The sequence below is a fragment of the Ictalurus punctatus genome, chromosome 27 (assembly GCF_001660625.3).
Source record: "Ictalurus punctatus breed USDA103 chromosome 27, Coco_2.0, whole genome shotgun sequence".
NCBI classification, from domain to species: Eukaryota; Metazoa; Chordata; class Actinopteri; order Siluriformes; family Ictaluridae; genus Ictalurus; species Ictalurus punctatus.
Window position 1 is genome coordinate 13,479,759 of NC_030442.2, and position 17,902 is coordinate 13,497,660.

Genomic DNA, 17,902 nt, shown 5'->3' on the forward strand with positions numbered 1-17,902 from the left:
AGTGGCAGGTGAATGTATATTATCTGTTTTTTCCTGGTGGTAACAAGCTAAACAGCTGCATAACTGTAAAGATGGTTTGGTTATATACATAGGTATGTTGCTGTGATCTCCAATCAAATAAACGTTTCTTATTCTTTGAACTTTTTGGCCGTCATACTACACACCGTGCTTAGGGAAGAAATGGCACTGCAGATCAGCCTTAAAACACTATACCAACAAGCATCATGGTGTGGGACTGTTTTTCATCACATGGTACTGGCAGACTTCATATAATTGAAGGAACGATGAATGGAGCACTTTACCGGGACATTCTTGAGAAGAATCTGCAGCCATCCAGCCGGATGATGAAGATGAGACGTGGGTGGAGCTTCCAGCAGGACAACGGTCCAAAACATGCAGCAAAGGAAACTCTCGATTGGTTTCAGAGAAAAAAAAATCAAGGCGTTAGAAAGGCCAATCAATCGCCTGACTTAAATCCAATTGACCATTTGTGGAAAGAGCTGAAGATCAAGGTTCACAAGAGGGCCCCCCCCCCGGAATCTTCAATATTTAAAGACTATATGTTTAGAAGAATGGGCCAAAATCACACCTGAATACTGCGGCCGATTAACTTCTTCATACAGGAAGCGTCTTGACGCCGTCATTGCAAAGGCTTTTCCACTAAGTATTACATAAATTTCAGTTAGTGTGTTCAATACTTTTTTTCCCCCCGTGTCATTCCTCTTTGTTACACATAACTTAATATATAGACTTTAATGTTTGGATTTCATTTTATTACCGAATTTCATGAGTTAATACCAAAGTCTGGTGAAAATTTGATGTGAATAACCTCACTGGAAATATATTTACTTAAAAAAATGTTGACGAGTTCAATACTTATTTCCCCCACTGTATGTCTCATTCACATTTAGTAGTTTGTGCTTATTTGTTATGAGAAAATAGCCCTGAGTGCGGCACTGCAGTCTGCCAGTCTGAGTCCTGTTTCCAATTTGAAAATACCAAATGAAACAGGCAACTAAGCATAAACGCACAGATGTTATACTAGCAAATCACTCTGGTGACTGGACAAAATTGATCCATTTATATTATATGGCTTTGAGATGTAAAGAATATAGTGTGGTTAATCCGAACTTACATTACTGCAATTACAATAATGAAAGTTCTTATACAAGCCTACTCCGCAGTGCGTCAGACCTTGTACAATACTGTCAATTTTTCTTTAAATAACAAACGTTAATTCATGATCATTTACGATTCTTATCCACTGAATTTCTGTAACAGATCTGCAAAAGTCCATTTCACATTGAAGACCTTTGAAGAGTTTGGCTGCTGTCAAGAGCAGACTAGTATGTACTCTGTACTCTATGTACCCTATAATCACTGATGCTTCTCATTGAAAGCCTCTCTCTTGTGTCAAAGTTCAGGATCGGAAGCTCTACTTATCGCCTCACGGCTGCTCTAAGCTTAGCCGATCTTCCCCTCGGATTCTTCTCGATTTCCTCCTTACTGGGAAGCACAACTTTCCTCTGCAGTCTGACCCAGTGGACACTGTCCCCATCTCCTTCCTCCTCCTCTGCATCTTCATCTTGCTCTTCTTCTAGTTTCCTATGGAGATGGGCGCGCGCCCTCTGGCGGACGCTGCGGCTCGGAGGGGCACTGAGATCCTCTCCTCTGAGGAAGCGCTTAGCGATGCGGTCCTCTAGCGAGTGGAACGTGAGGATGCAGAGGCAACCGCCCGGCCGGAGGAAGTCCTGAGCCGTCTGGAGTCCCGCTACAAGCTCATTCAGCTCATCGTTCACAAAAATTCGCAGTGCCTGGAAGGTTTTAGTGGCTACATGCGAGGGCCTCTGCAGGCGGTCACGACGGGCGTAAAGAGCGCTAGCAGGGAACGCACCTGCAGAGAAAGAACAATTGAAAATATCTTTAAAAAAAAAAATATATATATATATATATATATATATATATATATATATATATATATATATATATATATATATACACACACACACACACATTCTGGAATTGGTATCGTTATGGACTCAATGAATCTTTGACTAAGCTGTGAGAAATGTGGGTTAAGGAAGGTTGTGCTGTATATTACAGGTTACAAACATTTTTAGTTTTTTTTTTTTTTTTTCTTTCCAATTTCTCTCTGCTCGACATGCTTACTCGCCCTCACACATGCCACTGAGTAGGAGAGAATTTGTAGGGACTTCAAAATTCGCAGTGACACAAATCCCTTCTTTTTCTACCGATAGGTAGCATTGCTGCCTCAGAGCTATAAGGTTCAGCTTCTGAGAGGTCAGGACATGTTCTCAACAGTGTCCCTTTGGGTTTCCTACTGGTTCTCTGGTTTTCTCCCACCTACAAAAAAACATGGCAATAGGTTTGACTGGCCACTCTATATTTTTGTAGGTGTGTGAGTGAGATAGCGTGAGTGTGTGAGTGAGAGTGTGTGAGAGTGTGAGCGTGAGTGTGTATGAGTGAGAGTGTGACAGAGCGTGAGAGTGAGAGAGTGTGAGTGTGTGAGAGTGAGTGAGAGAGTGTGAAAGTGAAAGTGTGTGAGTGAGAGAATGAGTGAGTGTCAGTGTTTGAGAGTGAGAGAGTATGATTGATAGTGTGAGCATGAGAGTGTGTGAGTGAGAGTGAGGATGAGAGTGTGTCAGAGAGTGAGAGTGTGAGAGAGTATGAGAGTGAGTATGTGGGTGAAAGTGTGTGAGAGTGAGAGTGAGAGCGTGTGTGAGTGAGAGTATGAGAGTGTGAGTGACTGAGACAGTAAGAGAGTGTGAGAGTGAGAGAGTATGAGAGAGTGTGTGAGTGGGAGAGAGTGTGAGTGAGTGTGTGTGAGAGTGCGCATGGTGCCTTGAGATGGACTGGCATCCCATCCCAGCTGTATTCCTGTCACATGCATAGTGTACTCGCGATCCACCATGATCCTGAGCAGCATAAGGTGCTTATGGAAGATGAGTGAATGAATTCAGGATTCTCTTTGTGATACGTCTGTAAACCTTGTGTTACTGTTTCGTATTCAAATACGATACGAAACAATCACAAAATAGCCAGCGAAAGATTAACACCGTGTTTAAAAAAATTCATTTTTTAAACAAACCTTTCGTGTCTACAATGTCTAATAAGATAAATTCAAATCTTTATTTTATTCATGATATTTCATTAGCTAGACACGTTATTGGAATTTATTTCATCCTTTTCAGTTTGACCATTTTAAAAGGTTCAGAGCAACACTAACATTAATCAAACGGTGTCATTGCTATTAAAAAAATTAAGATATCACAAGACCTGTAATATTCCAGAAAAGAGTACTGAAACAAGCTATCATGCTTTCCATGTTATATTATCAGATTCACCAGCCCTACTAATTATTTATACTAATAAATGCAATTCTAAATACCTTTGACAGCTCTAGCATACGTGTTTCATTAGATATACTAATGAGATTTATTAAATAAAACATTTTTAAAAGGCCATTCAAACTCAACTCAACTATTCAAATGTATAAATAATAGAAGTTAATCCCCGAACCGGGTTCTAATTCAGTTTTCCCAATCAAATGCCCCCCCCATGATAAGATATTCCTGAACTGGGATACATCTATCATAAAGGAAACACATAACTCAACATTTAAACAATTTAAACGCAACACGATTAATCTCCTGCAACAGACATCTATTCGTTGCTGCAGCTAAGGGCTACTGTCACTCTTCTGGACCTTAATACAATAAAACCAGAACAGCAGCACAATATGTGCTTGAAAGCCCAAGATTTATAATAACCATGGCTTAAGATATTAATAATGGTAAAGCAGTCAAAAAAAAAAAAAAAAAGGATCCTGGCAAATACAGGTCTAAACTTCGGAGAACACACTTTCAGTATTATCGCAGCTCAGCATGGGTTCTGCAGCCACGATTCTGCACGAGGACTGATGTACTAACAAAGCTTAGGCACAATGAACACGGCACAGAGGACATCATATGCTATAAACCTCCAAACAATAGAGAAACCTCACAACATGCTTTAGACTGAAGTGCACAGGGGCTTTTTTTCTGCCTCTCCACTGGAAAAAAAAGGATTTATTTCCAGTGTTGATAGTTTCTTGCTGATCTTGAGGCACAATTCCGCTTCGGAAAGTCAATCAAAACACGGAGAACACGATGTATAACATGTAAACTTTTAAGAATCTGAGCACAAACCAAGAGCAAGAGAAGTTGCAATTAAAATGATTGAATCCCCATTGCAAATCAGGTTTATTGTAAAATGTACAGACTTTCAGCTGTTTGCAATGAAGAAATCAAACAAAAGCAATTGAAATAGTTCAACACAATGAATGCTTCAAGTTGTTTCCCCGAATTCAACTGAAAATGCAACTTATAACGACTTCTCCAGTTTGACAATTATTCAAGCCCTTCATGGCGAGTATCTTTAGTACTTAGTAGCGCACCCTTTTGCTGTTACGACCTGCGGCAAATGAGATGCATAGCTTCTGGCAGTGTTTCTGAGGAATCTTAACCCATTCCTCATGAGCATTGGCCTCCAGTTCTGTAATATTCTCGAGTTTGTGTGCTGCAACCGCCTTCTTCAAATCCCACCAGAGATTTCTATGGGGTTCAAGTCAGGTGACTGTGATGGCCCTGTAGAATCTTTCAGGATGACTTCTGCAACCAAGCCTTGGTGGAATTTGAGGTATGCTTAGGATCATTGTCCTGTTGGAAGGTCCAATGTCACCCAAGCTTCCGCTTCCTCACAGATGGCATGACGTTTTATCAGGATTTCCTGATGCTTCAATGAATCCATCTCGCCTTCCACACGCTGCAGGTTTCCAGTGCCAGAGGATGCGAAGCAGCTCCAGAGCATCACCGAGCCACCACCATGCTCGATTGTGGACAGAGTGTTCTTTCTTCACTCTTCTTCCTCCAGACATACCACTGATCCATCGTGCCGAAAAGTTCCATTTTTGTTTCATCCTCCACAGAACAGAATCCCAAAACTTCTGTGGCTTATTCATATGATTTTGAGCAGACCTTTCTTGTGCTTTTGGGTCAGTAGTGGTGAACGTCTTGGAGTTCTGGCATGGAGACCTTACTGACTGTGCTCACTGAAACCTCAGTACCTGTTGCCACAGAGTCTTGCTGCAGGTCTTTTGCAGTCACTCGAGGGTTTTTCACAACCTGCCTTCTCAGAAATCTGGTTGCAGCCGTTGATAGCTTCCTTTTTCTGCCCCGTCCAGGTATTTCATGAGTTTTCTGCCTCCAGCCAGTTCAGATATTTCATGTGTTCCAGCTCATACACACCAAGTGCAACTAATGAAGCCCTTGATTAGTTACATGAGGTGTGCTTGAGACAACACCTGTTTTGCATATTTGTGCTGTTGTGAGGGATTCTATTCAGGGGGTTGAATCATTGTGAGACTGGAGAAATTATTATAAGTTGCATTTTCAGTTGAATTTGGGGAAACCACTTGAAGCATTCATTGTGTTGAACTATTTCAATTGTGTTGATTTGATTTGTTCACTGCAAACAGCTGAAAGCCTGTAAATTTTGACAATGAACCTGTTTTGCAATGGGGGTTGAATCATGCTGATTGCAACTGAATACTGTACATTACAGCATTGTTTACATCACATATCCCAGCTTGTTAGGAAGCTGGGATCAGAGCGCAGGGTCATCCATGGTACAGCACCCCTGAAGCAGAAAAGGTTAAAGACCTTGCTCAAGGGCCCAATCCCCGACCTTCTAATCACTAACCCAGAGCTTTAACAGCGTATATAACCTAAAATTTAGTTCAGTTCAAAATAAAGAAATCAAAAGATTTGTCAAAAAAGTCTGTAAGAGAATACATATACAGCTATGACTGGCTAGTTTCACTGTGATTGACAGGGGAGAGAGAATGCCAGCCCATCGACCCAAACATCACCATTTCTGCTCTCTTGGCGCCTGACCACGAACGGCTGTGGCGTCGTCTGGATTAAAACTTGCAATGATCCAAAATAGGATGAACGCTTTTCTGCTGCACCGCTCTGCAAGATGTCGAGCATTTTTAACAATGCAAATCAGATTCACATTAAGCAGGTATGAACTTCTTCATAAACGTATTGCTCAGGCCATGTTTTTTTAAATACATTTTGCACAGTTTTTTATACATAAGTCGCTCCCAAAAGGACTAAAATATCTTTTCTGACATTATTATAATGCCACACAGATACAAATAAGGATTCACTTTCATCCAGGTGATTAGATCAGAACAAAGAACAGGGTACTATTTTATTTATGTTGTGAAAATTAAGTAAACAGCACAATGTTGAGCATTTTCCAATAAATTATTTTCTTATACAACAGCATTTGCCAAAGATGACAATTTTTCATGACATGGTACTTTGTCAACTTTAAACATAACAGTTAAAAGGTCCACAAAACAAGTTAGTTCATGTTATCACTTAGGCTATAGCAGCTATAAACACTAGATCTCTCACCAGCCACCTTTTTTTTCTCCATTTTAAAGTTATTAAGACAAAAAAAAAATTGAGCTTGTCATGTTACTGAGAAACCGAAAATCGGTAAGCCCACCGTCCGGAAGATTTTCCCTGAGCGGACACTGGAGACGCCTTGCGTAAATGTTCCTTATCCTTACAGAAAACTTCACCATATCAACGATTATACATTTTTCTTTGCTAAAAACAAAAAAAAAAAAAAAAATCCATCTGTTTAATATAAGGCTTGGATTATGTAAAGCATCTGCCTTTCAAGTCCCTGTAAATGAGCAGTTACTATAGATACAGCAATGTATTAAAACCTTAACATAAACCTGTGATTTGAATTACAGCTGGCACTAATGTCAGAGCTGCTGTTATAGAAAATTAATTAACACCTTCTGACCAATCAGATTTGTGAAGTGCTGTGGTATAATTATTCTTAATATTCAAATAAAGCTGCAGTTCTTTTCACTGTTTTCTTAAATTTAGGGAATTAAGACAAAGAGGGGGAAAAAAAAGGCTGCTTTGCACAAAATTATTAAGATGAAATCAATATACGTTTCGAAAACGGTACTGGAACGGTGAAGAAAAAAAGGACAGAAAGAAAAGAAGAAACGGAGAGACAGCAAAAAGGAGCGAGAGGTCGTTCTCACACTTCTGGCCTTAAGGGTGAGTCATGAACCAATCAATAAAAACACATGCCCTAGCCCAAGTTACTGCTTCTACATTTTATTTTATTTTTTAAAAAAGAGGGGGAAAGAGAGGGAACGGAGTGAAGATAAAGAGAATCAGGTGAACGATCATAACATATGGAGAGAGTAAAACGAATAATCTGGACAAAGGAAGGGTGTGAAAGAGTGAAAGGATGTAAAAGGTGTAAAACACAGGCATAGTTAATGGCTTATAGGATTCAGGGTGTGAGTAAGAATGAAAATGAAATGGGGGGGGGGGGGGGGGGGGGATTGAGGAGCAGAAGATGGCATGCTAGAACAGATGGTGCTAACTTGCAAATGCAACCAAGAGGGTATGGGCACGAGCAAACAAAACAAAACAAACAAACAAACAAACAAACAAACAAACCGAAGCTCAACTTCGGCAAACATCACTATAACAGGGACGTACGTAAAAAAAAAAAAAAAGTTAGTTTAAGGACAATGATGTGGCCATTTTTAAATCGCAGTAGTGCGAGAAATAATTTTCAATAACAGAAATCATTTTCTTTTTTTTCCCCAAATGAAACATGAGAACCTTATGTAGGATTCTGCATAATATTATTTTGCTTTGTTAATGCAAATAATGTTGAATCTGAAAGCATATTTGAAATTTAGAATTTTTTTGGAGTCGTGTCCTTGGCTTCAAACATCAAACCTTTAGACAGAGAATGAGTCAGACCTCCTTACAGAAGAAAGACTGATGAAAGAATGTTTCCGTTAAATAATCAGAATTTTTGAGTCTCTCAAAGTTATACTTCTAAGGTCATGAAAAAGCCATAACAAATAGCAATTTTAGTTTATGTACATTTTCAAACGTGTGTATTTTAAAAATGTGATCCAGATTTGTAGAGCGAGGTACAGAATATAACACTGTACCCAACTTTTGCTGCCTATTTTATGCCTGATGCAACAGTATGTCAGTAGAGTAAAAAAGCTTTCTAATTTTTTCAAAGAATTCATTTTTGCACTTTATCAAGTAGTCAGTCCCTCCAGGATTTCAAAATTGACGCAAAATCAAGCAAACGCCACAATATTTGGAGGAGATTTACCACAGATTTGGGTCAAGACGCCTCAAGTGCAGCCATTACAACGCAGCTCTCTACTGGTCACATGTGTCGGACACGAGTACAGCTAAAAGGTCTCACTGACCAACAAACATCACCGTGTTCAAAACAATTTCGTGCCGTCATGATGCCGCCAATTCAAGTCATTTTTCCCCAAAAATCAAGCATTTTTGGCTTCAACGACCGCAAAAAACAAACTCCTGAAATCCTGTACGGACTGAGTAATACACCATATTAGTTAGCAGGCGTCATGGAGCATGTCTGGGATTTTACCTGCAGAGACGAGAACTGCAGAAAGTTTTGCGAGAAGCCCGGAACAACGTACAAGCAGTTTGTCAGAAAACTCAAACAGTGTGCCTAAGAGAATTTATAGCGTTTTAAACCCACAGGCAAACCGCATTGCTTTAACTTTTTTACTTGGTTGTTTTACACTTTAGTGCTCAGAATAGTAATTATCATTCCAATATTTCTGGAAGTATCTTTATTTTAGAAAACGTCTTTAGGTGTGACTTTAGGTGCACCGTATAGTGTACATATCCATAAAACATTGATCATTTAATTCTATACAGCATTATAGAACTCTCTCTCTCTCTCTCTCTCTCTCTGTGTATATATATAAGAAATATTTGTAGTAATTCTTTAATTTGACTAAATTAACAAGAAAGTATTCGCAGACATTTTATTTACTTACAATCTATTCACTCCCCTTTATTATTGTACTTTTCAACTTAAATTTTTTTTTTTTTTTACAAAAAAGTTAATTAGATTGGTAATTATAATGGATGGAGTTGCATATGAGATACAGGAAGAAAGACGTGCAGGACCGTGTCGGTTATATGGAGCGGTCCTCATTAAGAGGAGAAGAAGAGAGCGATTATCGGGTAACTAGCTGCTTGAGTACTGGATAATTGGCACAACGTCTTGCTTGGGGCTGGCTTTATATTGTGCGACACCCTCCTGTCCCGAAGAGAGAGGGCACTCTTGAACAAGGCTCTGCCCTCACACATTTCAGCCTGAATAGGAGGCTAATTCTTAATCGAACCTGTGGACTGAATGACGACCTTCCTTTTGTAATACTCTTTTATTATTAATGGACCCCTCTTGCCCCTACAGTCAAAAAGCCCATTTGAAATTCAAGGCTACATTACTGTGGCCATAATTAGCCTTGTGTTCTTAGAGCTTGTGCACATGAACACATTATCAGGTTGCTGAACTGATTGTGCTCTTGTTGTGTTCAATTGATAGTATGAAAGTCCTGGCCTAAAATACTATGATTGTGGTTAGGCTTTCATTGACTGCTTCAGAAAAACAAGTCGCTTGATTTACAGGGGCGGGGCTTTTTTTTTTAAAAGCCCTTTAAATCATATAGCTCTTAAATCAAGTCGCTTCAATTACGAAAATTAATTACTGCCCATAAATTTATTAAAACTGGTATTAAAACGCCTTGGCAGGAAAAGCAAGCATCAAAAGGACAAAACTGAAAATGAGAACGAATAAAGCAGCCTGCTAACCATGGAGCAAATGTACTACAGACAGTGGTGTTACTGTATACACTGTATAGAAACGAGATCCCACTGTCTCAGAGTTACAGCCCTGATCCTCCTCGTACATGCATTAGACAGGAAGTAATCCTATTTCAGCAGCCTTACTCCGTGGGACTGTTATAACACATAATCCATGTGCTTCACACGCTTCTACACTTGGGATTGTAACTGAATATGAGTACATTATTCAGAATGAACAGATAATGTGTTCTAAACAGATACAAACACAGACATAAATAGGACAGACTATTCTAGTTTCACATGGGATTGGGAGTTTTTTCTTTTCTTTCATTCTTTAGTAAGTAGTGAGATATGACGCTTGCAGGACAAAGAAAGACCACATTCGTTAACATGAATGATACATTTACAGCATTCATTCGTTCGCCCTTAGTAACTGCCTGGTCAGGGTGACGGTATCCAAAACTATACTAATTCAATTTGTATATATTTATGGAAATACAACCAAGTATATTTGTCAGAAGTGTAAAAAAATGTAAAAAATGCAGGATTAAAAACATTTAAATTCTTATATATATATATATATATATATATATATATATATATATATATATATATATATATATATAGAGAGAGAGAGAGAGAGAGAGAGAGAGAGAGAGAGAGATACTGATATGTTGAACACTAAAAAAGATACAGATAGTGGCATTGTGTAACATCTATTCCACATTACGCGGCATCTCTAATGCCAGGGGTTAAGATATGATAGATATAGTAGCTGAAAAATGTCTGAACTTTCCAGGCCTTCAAATAAACAGTTAAGTGATCTGTACGCCAGACTTCAGGAAAGAATTCAAGCCAGATATCAAGCTTTTGCTGACCATGAACCATTCAGAATGGAATGTCTGGGAATTTTTTTGTTATTTTATTTAACTTTTTTTTTTTTCATGTTTTTCCCGTCAGAAACGAGTGGGTGGAATTGCATATACGGTACACGGTAGCACAAATATTAAATCAGATTTCTACTTTCAAGATTTTGAAGCTTGTGGGCAGACAAGTGTAGACAAGAAACCAAATGCTTTGTGGGCAAGAGATGGAAAAGCATCCGATTTTAAGATTTCATTTTGGGCCATACATGCTTTCAATTTAACTGGCTTGGCTAATCGTACCCAGGTATCCAGTAAAGACAATCACTTCAATCACTTATTTGAGTCAACTTAAAAAATAACAGAAAACTGAACTAGAAGTCTAGTCCATTCTGGTTTAAAATGACCGATAGGAGGCCTGCATATTCTTAATGCAGGACTGAATCCCTTGCTATGACAACAAACTGATGAGCCATCTGTGCTGACTGCGTCTCACGGACAAACCCAACATATTTCTGCCGGTTTCTCTCTAGGGATGAAAAAAGAAAAATGAGATACAGAGAGATAAAATGAAGGCCCTCCATCTTCTCATTTACTCTGTGCAGCTAGCTCAAATTTAAACATTATCTTCCAGTCGGGGATGAGCCCGGCGTTTGCCTGTGAGACAGAACATGGAGGATCTAATAACTTTAGACAGCTCCGATTGATACTGCTTCCCTTGAACACCCTATAAGGACCATAACCGACTGGCACAGCCAATGTGTCGCAGAGGCATTAGGCGGTTTTATGCACAATGTTGGTGAGCAATAATACTTCATTATTAGCTCATAAATCCCGCTTTATAAAAGCAACTAGCTGTGTAGGAACATAGTACGCTAGAAATATCGTCAAGTGCTGTCGTTGGTGAGGGAATCTCAACGGAGCAGGGCTTGGGTATGGTATCAGATTTGACGATAAAAGCTTGATGGGCAAGTGTTAGTGGATAAGCCACATGAAGCTTTGCCTCGGCTAACGTTACACCAGTGATCCAGACAAAACGCAAAAGGCGCTAAACGCAGCCAAGGTAGTCAAAGAAATCAAAGCCTTTCCGTTGAGACGAAAAGAGACTCCTGCATAAGATAACCAGGAAACAGACCAATAATTCAGCTCTGTACATTACTGCCATAGAAATTTAGACAACAGGATCTAGGATGAAGGTGTGATGAAATACAGGCCAAAATTATGATTCTTTCAAATAGGCTCGTCACCATAACTACGTTTGTTGGATGATATATTGTCCCAGAAATAATTGTGATAAACAATATTGTCATTTTAAGACCATTGTATGTCACTGATATAATGATAATATAATAGCATAATAATGCAAAATAATGCACCCTTTTAAAGAGCAATGAAATTTTAAATAGTAAGAATATTCAGACATTGAAATTGCAAAAAATTACAAAAAATATCCTTTCAATTTAGTTAACATTTCATCAGGTCATATTTATTAACTTTAGTCCATTTTATTGTGACTAAAACGGCACGGAATAATAAACCGCAAAAAATAAACTAAATATACGCATATTTATATATTAACTTAAACATGCATCGTACATTCGAATGTACAGTTTCTGCACTGGAGTGTGCATTTTTATCTTAAATCCGACGGACATTGGAAGTTCGGATTTTAATTTGACGGCCCTAGAGCAGCTGAGAGGACAGAAGCAGCGTGAATGGCTAAAATGTTGGTGACATTCATTCTTATGTAAACAAACACACAAGTTAACACAATGGCCGATATCGAGGTCAACAAAAACGATCTAGTCCACATATCGTATAATAAGTCAATAACATTAGACAGGTACACAGGTCTACTTTCAAACCTGTACAGGTTGGCATGGTGTTGGACAAGGTTCTGCTAACACAGGCTGTGAGAATGACTAAGGGCCAAAAGAAATATTGAGGGAGAAAGTTGAAAGATCAATTTTCATCAGAATTACAACAAGGCTACACTCCAGCCAGTGATCAATACTGAGCTGATTAGCGTCCCATACTCATATTAACAGGAGCAGAGGGCCAAATGCGTCCCTAACCACTCCACTGGAAGGTCCAGTCTTTGCCAAATTAATCAGCTTTAGATTTTTGCTTGATGGCTCAAGTGCATTTTTCGCAGTGTAAGTAGAAAAGTGTAAGGTGCAGATGCATAAGGTTTATTAATAAGACATAGGAGTCCATCATCAAATTTAAATAAAACCCAAACGAAAAATTATTCATTGTTTTCGTTTGTCTTGTTTTGAATCCAAAATAGTAAATGATTCATTTGAGCTAATGTTGTTATTAAGTAAAATTACTGTTAGATATCATTTTACCCTTTACAAGGTGGCAAAATTTTCAAAATGTTTTTTTGTTAGAAGGAGCTAAAAATCTCACTGGCGCATACTGGAATGCTGCATAAGAAATACGGGCTTCCACTGTTTTCTTCAAGGGATCTTTGGATAGTTAGGGGTTGGTAGCTTCCCAAAGAGGTTTTATCACTGATAGAAAATATCACTCACTTGTAGGGGTCTGAACTGAATGTTAAAACTGAAAAACCTTTCAACTAAATGATTCCAGATTTAATCTATTTCCTAAGATTTTATAATGTCACAATAAGGGCAGGGATATATGACGATATATTATATCAATACTGCAATAAATTTTCACAATACTTTTTGGAGTTATCATGGATGTTCTGACATTATTCAATTCAAATCTTTTTTTTTTTTTTTTTTTTTTTTTTTTAACAAATAATTACAAACTGACTGGAAAGAGCTGACTTGATGTCAAAACTTGACATTTAATCTTAAATGTTAGAATTTTTACAGATTTCTAAAGCTTTTTTCCCCTCCTTTCAGTGTTCAATATTTTTTATTGAATTATTTTTCTCAAGTAAAAATGTGTATTAGTACAATAAGTTTTTAAGAATAAAAAAATACAACTTTATTTATTTTTGTTGATATTAAACTATTAAACATTACTGTATTGCTGGGACATTTCTGTATTGTAGAAATGTCTTCAAGAATCATGATATGATCGTGATAGGATTATTGTATTGTCATATTAACCAACCTTAATTACAATATAGAAATGTAGGCACTGAAAAACACTGAGGGCTTCTGATATTGGATCAATTTACAAGAGAAGGTGGCTAGCGCAAATAGAGTTGGGGGTGTTCCTAATTTGCATATTCATCCAATCTGGGCTTCTTGTTCAGGGCAAATTTGTGAGGGATTCGATGATATTTTTTGGTGTTTAGTAATGTTTTAGGTTGTACCTGCCATATAAAAAAAGAAATACAAATAGTTAGGTTGACAAAATTCTTGTTTTAAAAACTAGTTAGCAAAAACAAGAATTTCATTGACTGAGATGAATGATAAGATACTGTTTGGGAAGGGTGGGGGGGTGTATGTGTGTGTGGTCATTGTAGTTGGGGGTGTTTGGGGGGGGGTACATGTGTTTGGTGGTGGTTGAAGGTGTTGGAAAGGGGGGGTTATTTGCTATTGGTTGGTGTCACTGAGAGTGTGAACAAGCTGTGGGCCCAGAGCCAGCATTTGGGCTGGAGCTCATTATCATTCATACCGGGCCAACACACACAAAACCACGGAGCTGCGCTCAGGGGGCGAGGGATCGCTCTCCGGTGGGACTGTGTGTAATCTCCTGTCACACCAGCTGGGCCCATACTGATGAGAATATTAAATCTGTGTAGACCTAGCTCCTATCCGATATGTTCCATTAAGCAGTAGCAGATATTAAATAAGGGTATATCGGCCTGCCAGAGAGAAAGCCCGTTTTAAAAAAAACAAAAAAAACATAGCTTCATTTACAAATTTCATGGTTGACAACAATTATGAGGAGGGAAGATGAAAAAACCTGGTGCATACTGCAAACAACAGCAGAGATCGATCTCCGGTGTGAGGGAGGGGGGATGCTGGAGAAGATGGAGAAAAAAATGAATTCCCATTTTTGTACGAGGATGCAGAGGCTGGCTAAACCCCTAATGCAGGAGCAAAAAGGTATAATGTTATGGGGTAGATTCATCTGCATAAGTTAAGAAAAATGAAGAGAGGAAGAATTCCCATGACACCCATCATAACGGTTGATATGCCATTCTTCCCTCTTTCCCTTTCCTGTCTCGACCACAGTTCTTGCTTCCCTGGGCAATGGCGAGGCTCCCAAGGGACCCGTGGCAGTCAGGACCTTTTGGATTAATTGGAATAAACACTGGTGTTGACTCATTCGGCACTTCAAAAAAGATGAAACAACTGCCCTCACTCACACCTGTTCTCCCGTTGTGACGCACGTGCTTGCTCCGACACCACCGTCATCCACCGAACCTCCCTTCTTTCTCGCTCTCTCTCTCTTTCGCTCCATCCCCCTTTATTCACCTTCTCACCAGCAGTATAGGGCTATAAAAACAGCGAGGGTGCAAACAAAGCAAGCTGATAAATATAATATCGTATACGGTCATGAAGCTGCCGCAGTGTGGTTTGTGTACATGGTGAGACTTGTGTGTGCTGATGGGGGGAGGGCAAGAGGGCAGGTTACAACAAAAGACAAATGAGAGAAGGGAAAAGGGACATTGTAGACGTAAATATAAAATATGAAGAACAAAAAACAGGGAGACTAAGGGGAGGTGTAAGTGTAAATACAAATGAGAAAGAAAAAAAAGAAGAAGAAAAAAGGGCACCATCCAGATGTATCCCTCCCTCCCTATCGCTATGTTTGTCTCACCTTTTTTTTATTAATAAGACTCTATTAATAAGAAAGTCAAATAGGAGCCAACGGGAAGGAGGACAAGTATTTCGCACTACAACCGGCATTGTTCTGTATTTCTCGCTCTCAGCCTCCCTCGATCCAGCATAAATAGATCCCAAAGGGAGACTTCAGATTAATATTTCCCTCTCTCTGCCTCTCTTTGTGTATCGTTGCTTTTTTTTTTAATTAAGCGAGATGGTGTGTTGAATTAATTTCGGGGGGGGTACCTGCGACAATGCTGGCCAGTTGCTGCGTCCGGCTGATGGGATACAGGCTGCGTGCCTGCACGATGGCCGCCGCGATTTTCTTGGCGTGTTGCTCCTCCCCGTACGCAGCCAGCACACACGCAAGCGCCCGCTGATCTAAAGCGCTGACGGCGTCAGCCGCGCAGGGCATGCCGGGGTACCTACGCACAAACAGGAGCCCAATTAAGCCACTTGACGTCACGAGTTCCTCGCCGACAGGAGCAAAGGCTGACGGCTCTTCGACAACAGCGCAAAGAAAGAAAGAAAGAAAGAAAGAAAGAAAAAAATAAAACACCCTCCCTCACTCCCTCCTCCTCTTTTCTTCCCCTTCCCACTCTGGGAGATGTGGGCTCAAGATCTATAAAAAGAGCATGTGTGTGTGTGTGTGTGTGTGTGTGTGTGTGTGTGTGTGTGTGAGCAAGGAAGAGAGAGGAAGAAAGAGGTGGTAGATAGCAAATATATGGATTTCAACCCCAGTGTCTAAAATAATCCCACAATTTATTTGTGTATGAATAGTGGAGTTCTCCGCTAAAGGCACCTACATCCTCAAACTGTGGGAAACAATCGAAGGAGAGGAGAGGAGAGTGAGCGAGCATACATCCACATCATTAAAACAAACTGGTAAGACGTTAATGAAATTAACAAAGAGTTAGCACTTACTGCGCCCGAGAGCACCTGATAGGCTCCGCCCCTTTCGCCCACATCATTACAAAGATAATCAATGCGATTCAACGCTAAAGTGGGCGGAAAAAGACACCTAATGCAACCTAATGTAATAATCTCACCCTTAGAATGTCAGATTGAATAGTGACGCAAATCTGAAATCAGAGTTAATAATACTTTTATACTGAAAACTGAATTTGATTCATTTAACCAAACTGGCAATAGCAAATTCGATTCCTTTGTCAATTTTAGTTGACTTGACACTGGAAACTATGCATAGAATCAAGGGGCGTCACTTGAAGCAAGCGTGTTTTTACATCGTCACACCAAATCCTGTAGAACTATGTGCTGGTAAGTGGCACATAGGTGAGCATGTAGGCGAGCTAAAAATGCAGCCTTTCTTCCTGCACATTTTGGCAAGAAAATGCTGAACGTACCTCTCCACTGTGGAGAGTAACATCTAAACTCTATTAATCCTATATATAGATATCAAATGTCCACTGTAAAATGCTCATCCTCTAGAGATGTCCCTTGAGGGAAAGCCAGTCACACAATACTCCTCTGTAATTAGCAGGGGGCCTTGAGACGTAGGCATCGCCTTGGCCTTTCCGCTATTAAAAAAAAAAAAAAAAAAAAAAACGAATCATGATCCTTCTTTTCCAGAACACGAGGACATCCACGGTGGCTTTAGCGGTGATGTTTTGTTAATTACGTGGGCACAACACATAGCAGTGGAAGCATTACTCAGACATGAAGAGAAAAGAGCATAAACCACCTTTTCTTCCCTTTCAAGGTCAGTGGGAGTTGAATGCGTGCATCACGTGGCCTTAAAGTTTAGTTGCTGTTGGTAGCGTTGGGCGATGAGAAGAGAAGTATTAGCATTTACAGACTCTGTGGGCTGGGCCTCACTCGACCTACTCAAAACTTTTCTCTCTCTCCGTCTTATTCTCTTTGTCGCTTTCTCTCTCCCTCCCCACTCTCTATCTCGCCCCCAGAATAATTCAAGACTCAGTCATGGTGGGTGTTTTATCCACTTCATTACCATGCAGAAAACTTCTCTCCGAGTTCTTTTTTTTTTTTTTTTTTTAAATATAAAATAATAAATAATAATAAAAATTGTATCCATTTTTCAAAATGACAAAAGGGACATTAAATGGGTAGATAATGACGGCTTTGTTAGACAAATTGATATTAATTCTGGCACGTAAAAAAGAACCCACAAGTAAACAAAGCAAATGACTGCTATTAGCAATGGCAAACTGTTTTTCTTTGTAAATTTTTACATTGGCAGCTATGCATAGAGACAAAGTGCGCCACTTTGAGCTGGCATGTTTTCACATAGTCGCATTCTTCAGCAAATTATGTAAAATGATGTGCTCATAGGTGGTCATTTTAGATTGTGTACTTGGGGAAACTTGTTGCTCATCGAGTTGACTTATATCCTATTCTTCTGGCTTCTCTTCATGTTTGCATAAACAGTTTTTTTCTCGGGACTGGAGCTTGATAATGTCAGGATCATTTTTTTGTAAGGGTGTTATCTCTCCATTAGAGAAAGCTTCCAGCGTGTGGGTGGCTGATTCATCTTGAA

General features: G+C 39.3%; 1 protein-coding gene across 3 annotated transcripts in view; it reads right to left on the reverse strand.

The window, feature by feature from the left end:
- Positions 1-1,016: 1,016 nt before the first annotated feature.
- Positions 1,017-17,902, reverse strand: part of mettl15 (methyltransferase like 15) — a 77,016-nt gene continuing 60,130 nt past the window's right edge. For all 3 annotated transcript variants that reach the window (XM_017459208.2, XM_017459209.3, XM_017459207.2), the window contains exons 5-6: positions 15,634-15,812; positions 1,017-1,894 (exon numbers count right to left, since the gene is read on the reverse strand). In XM_017459208.2, the coding sequence (XP_017314697.1) occupies positions 1,440-1,894; positions 15,634-15,812 (634 nt within the window). In that variant the 3' untranslated portion in view covers positions 1,017-1,439. The remainder of the gene's footprint in view (positions 1,895-15,633; positions 15,813-17,902) is intronic.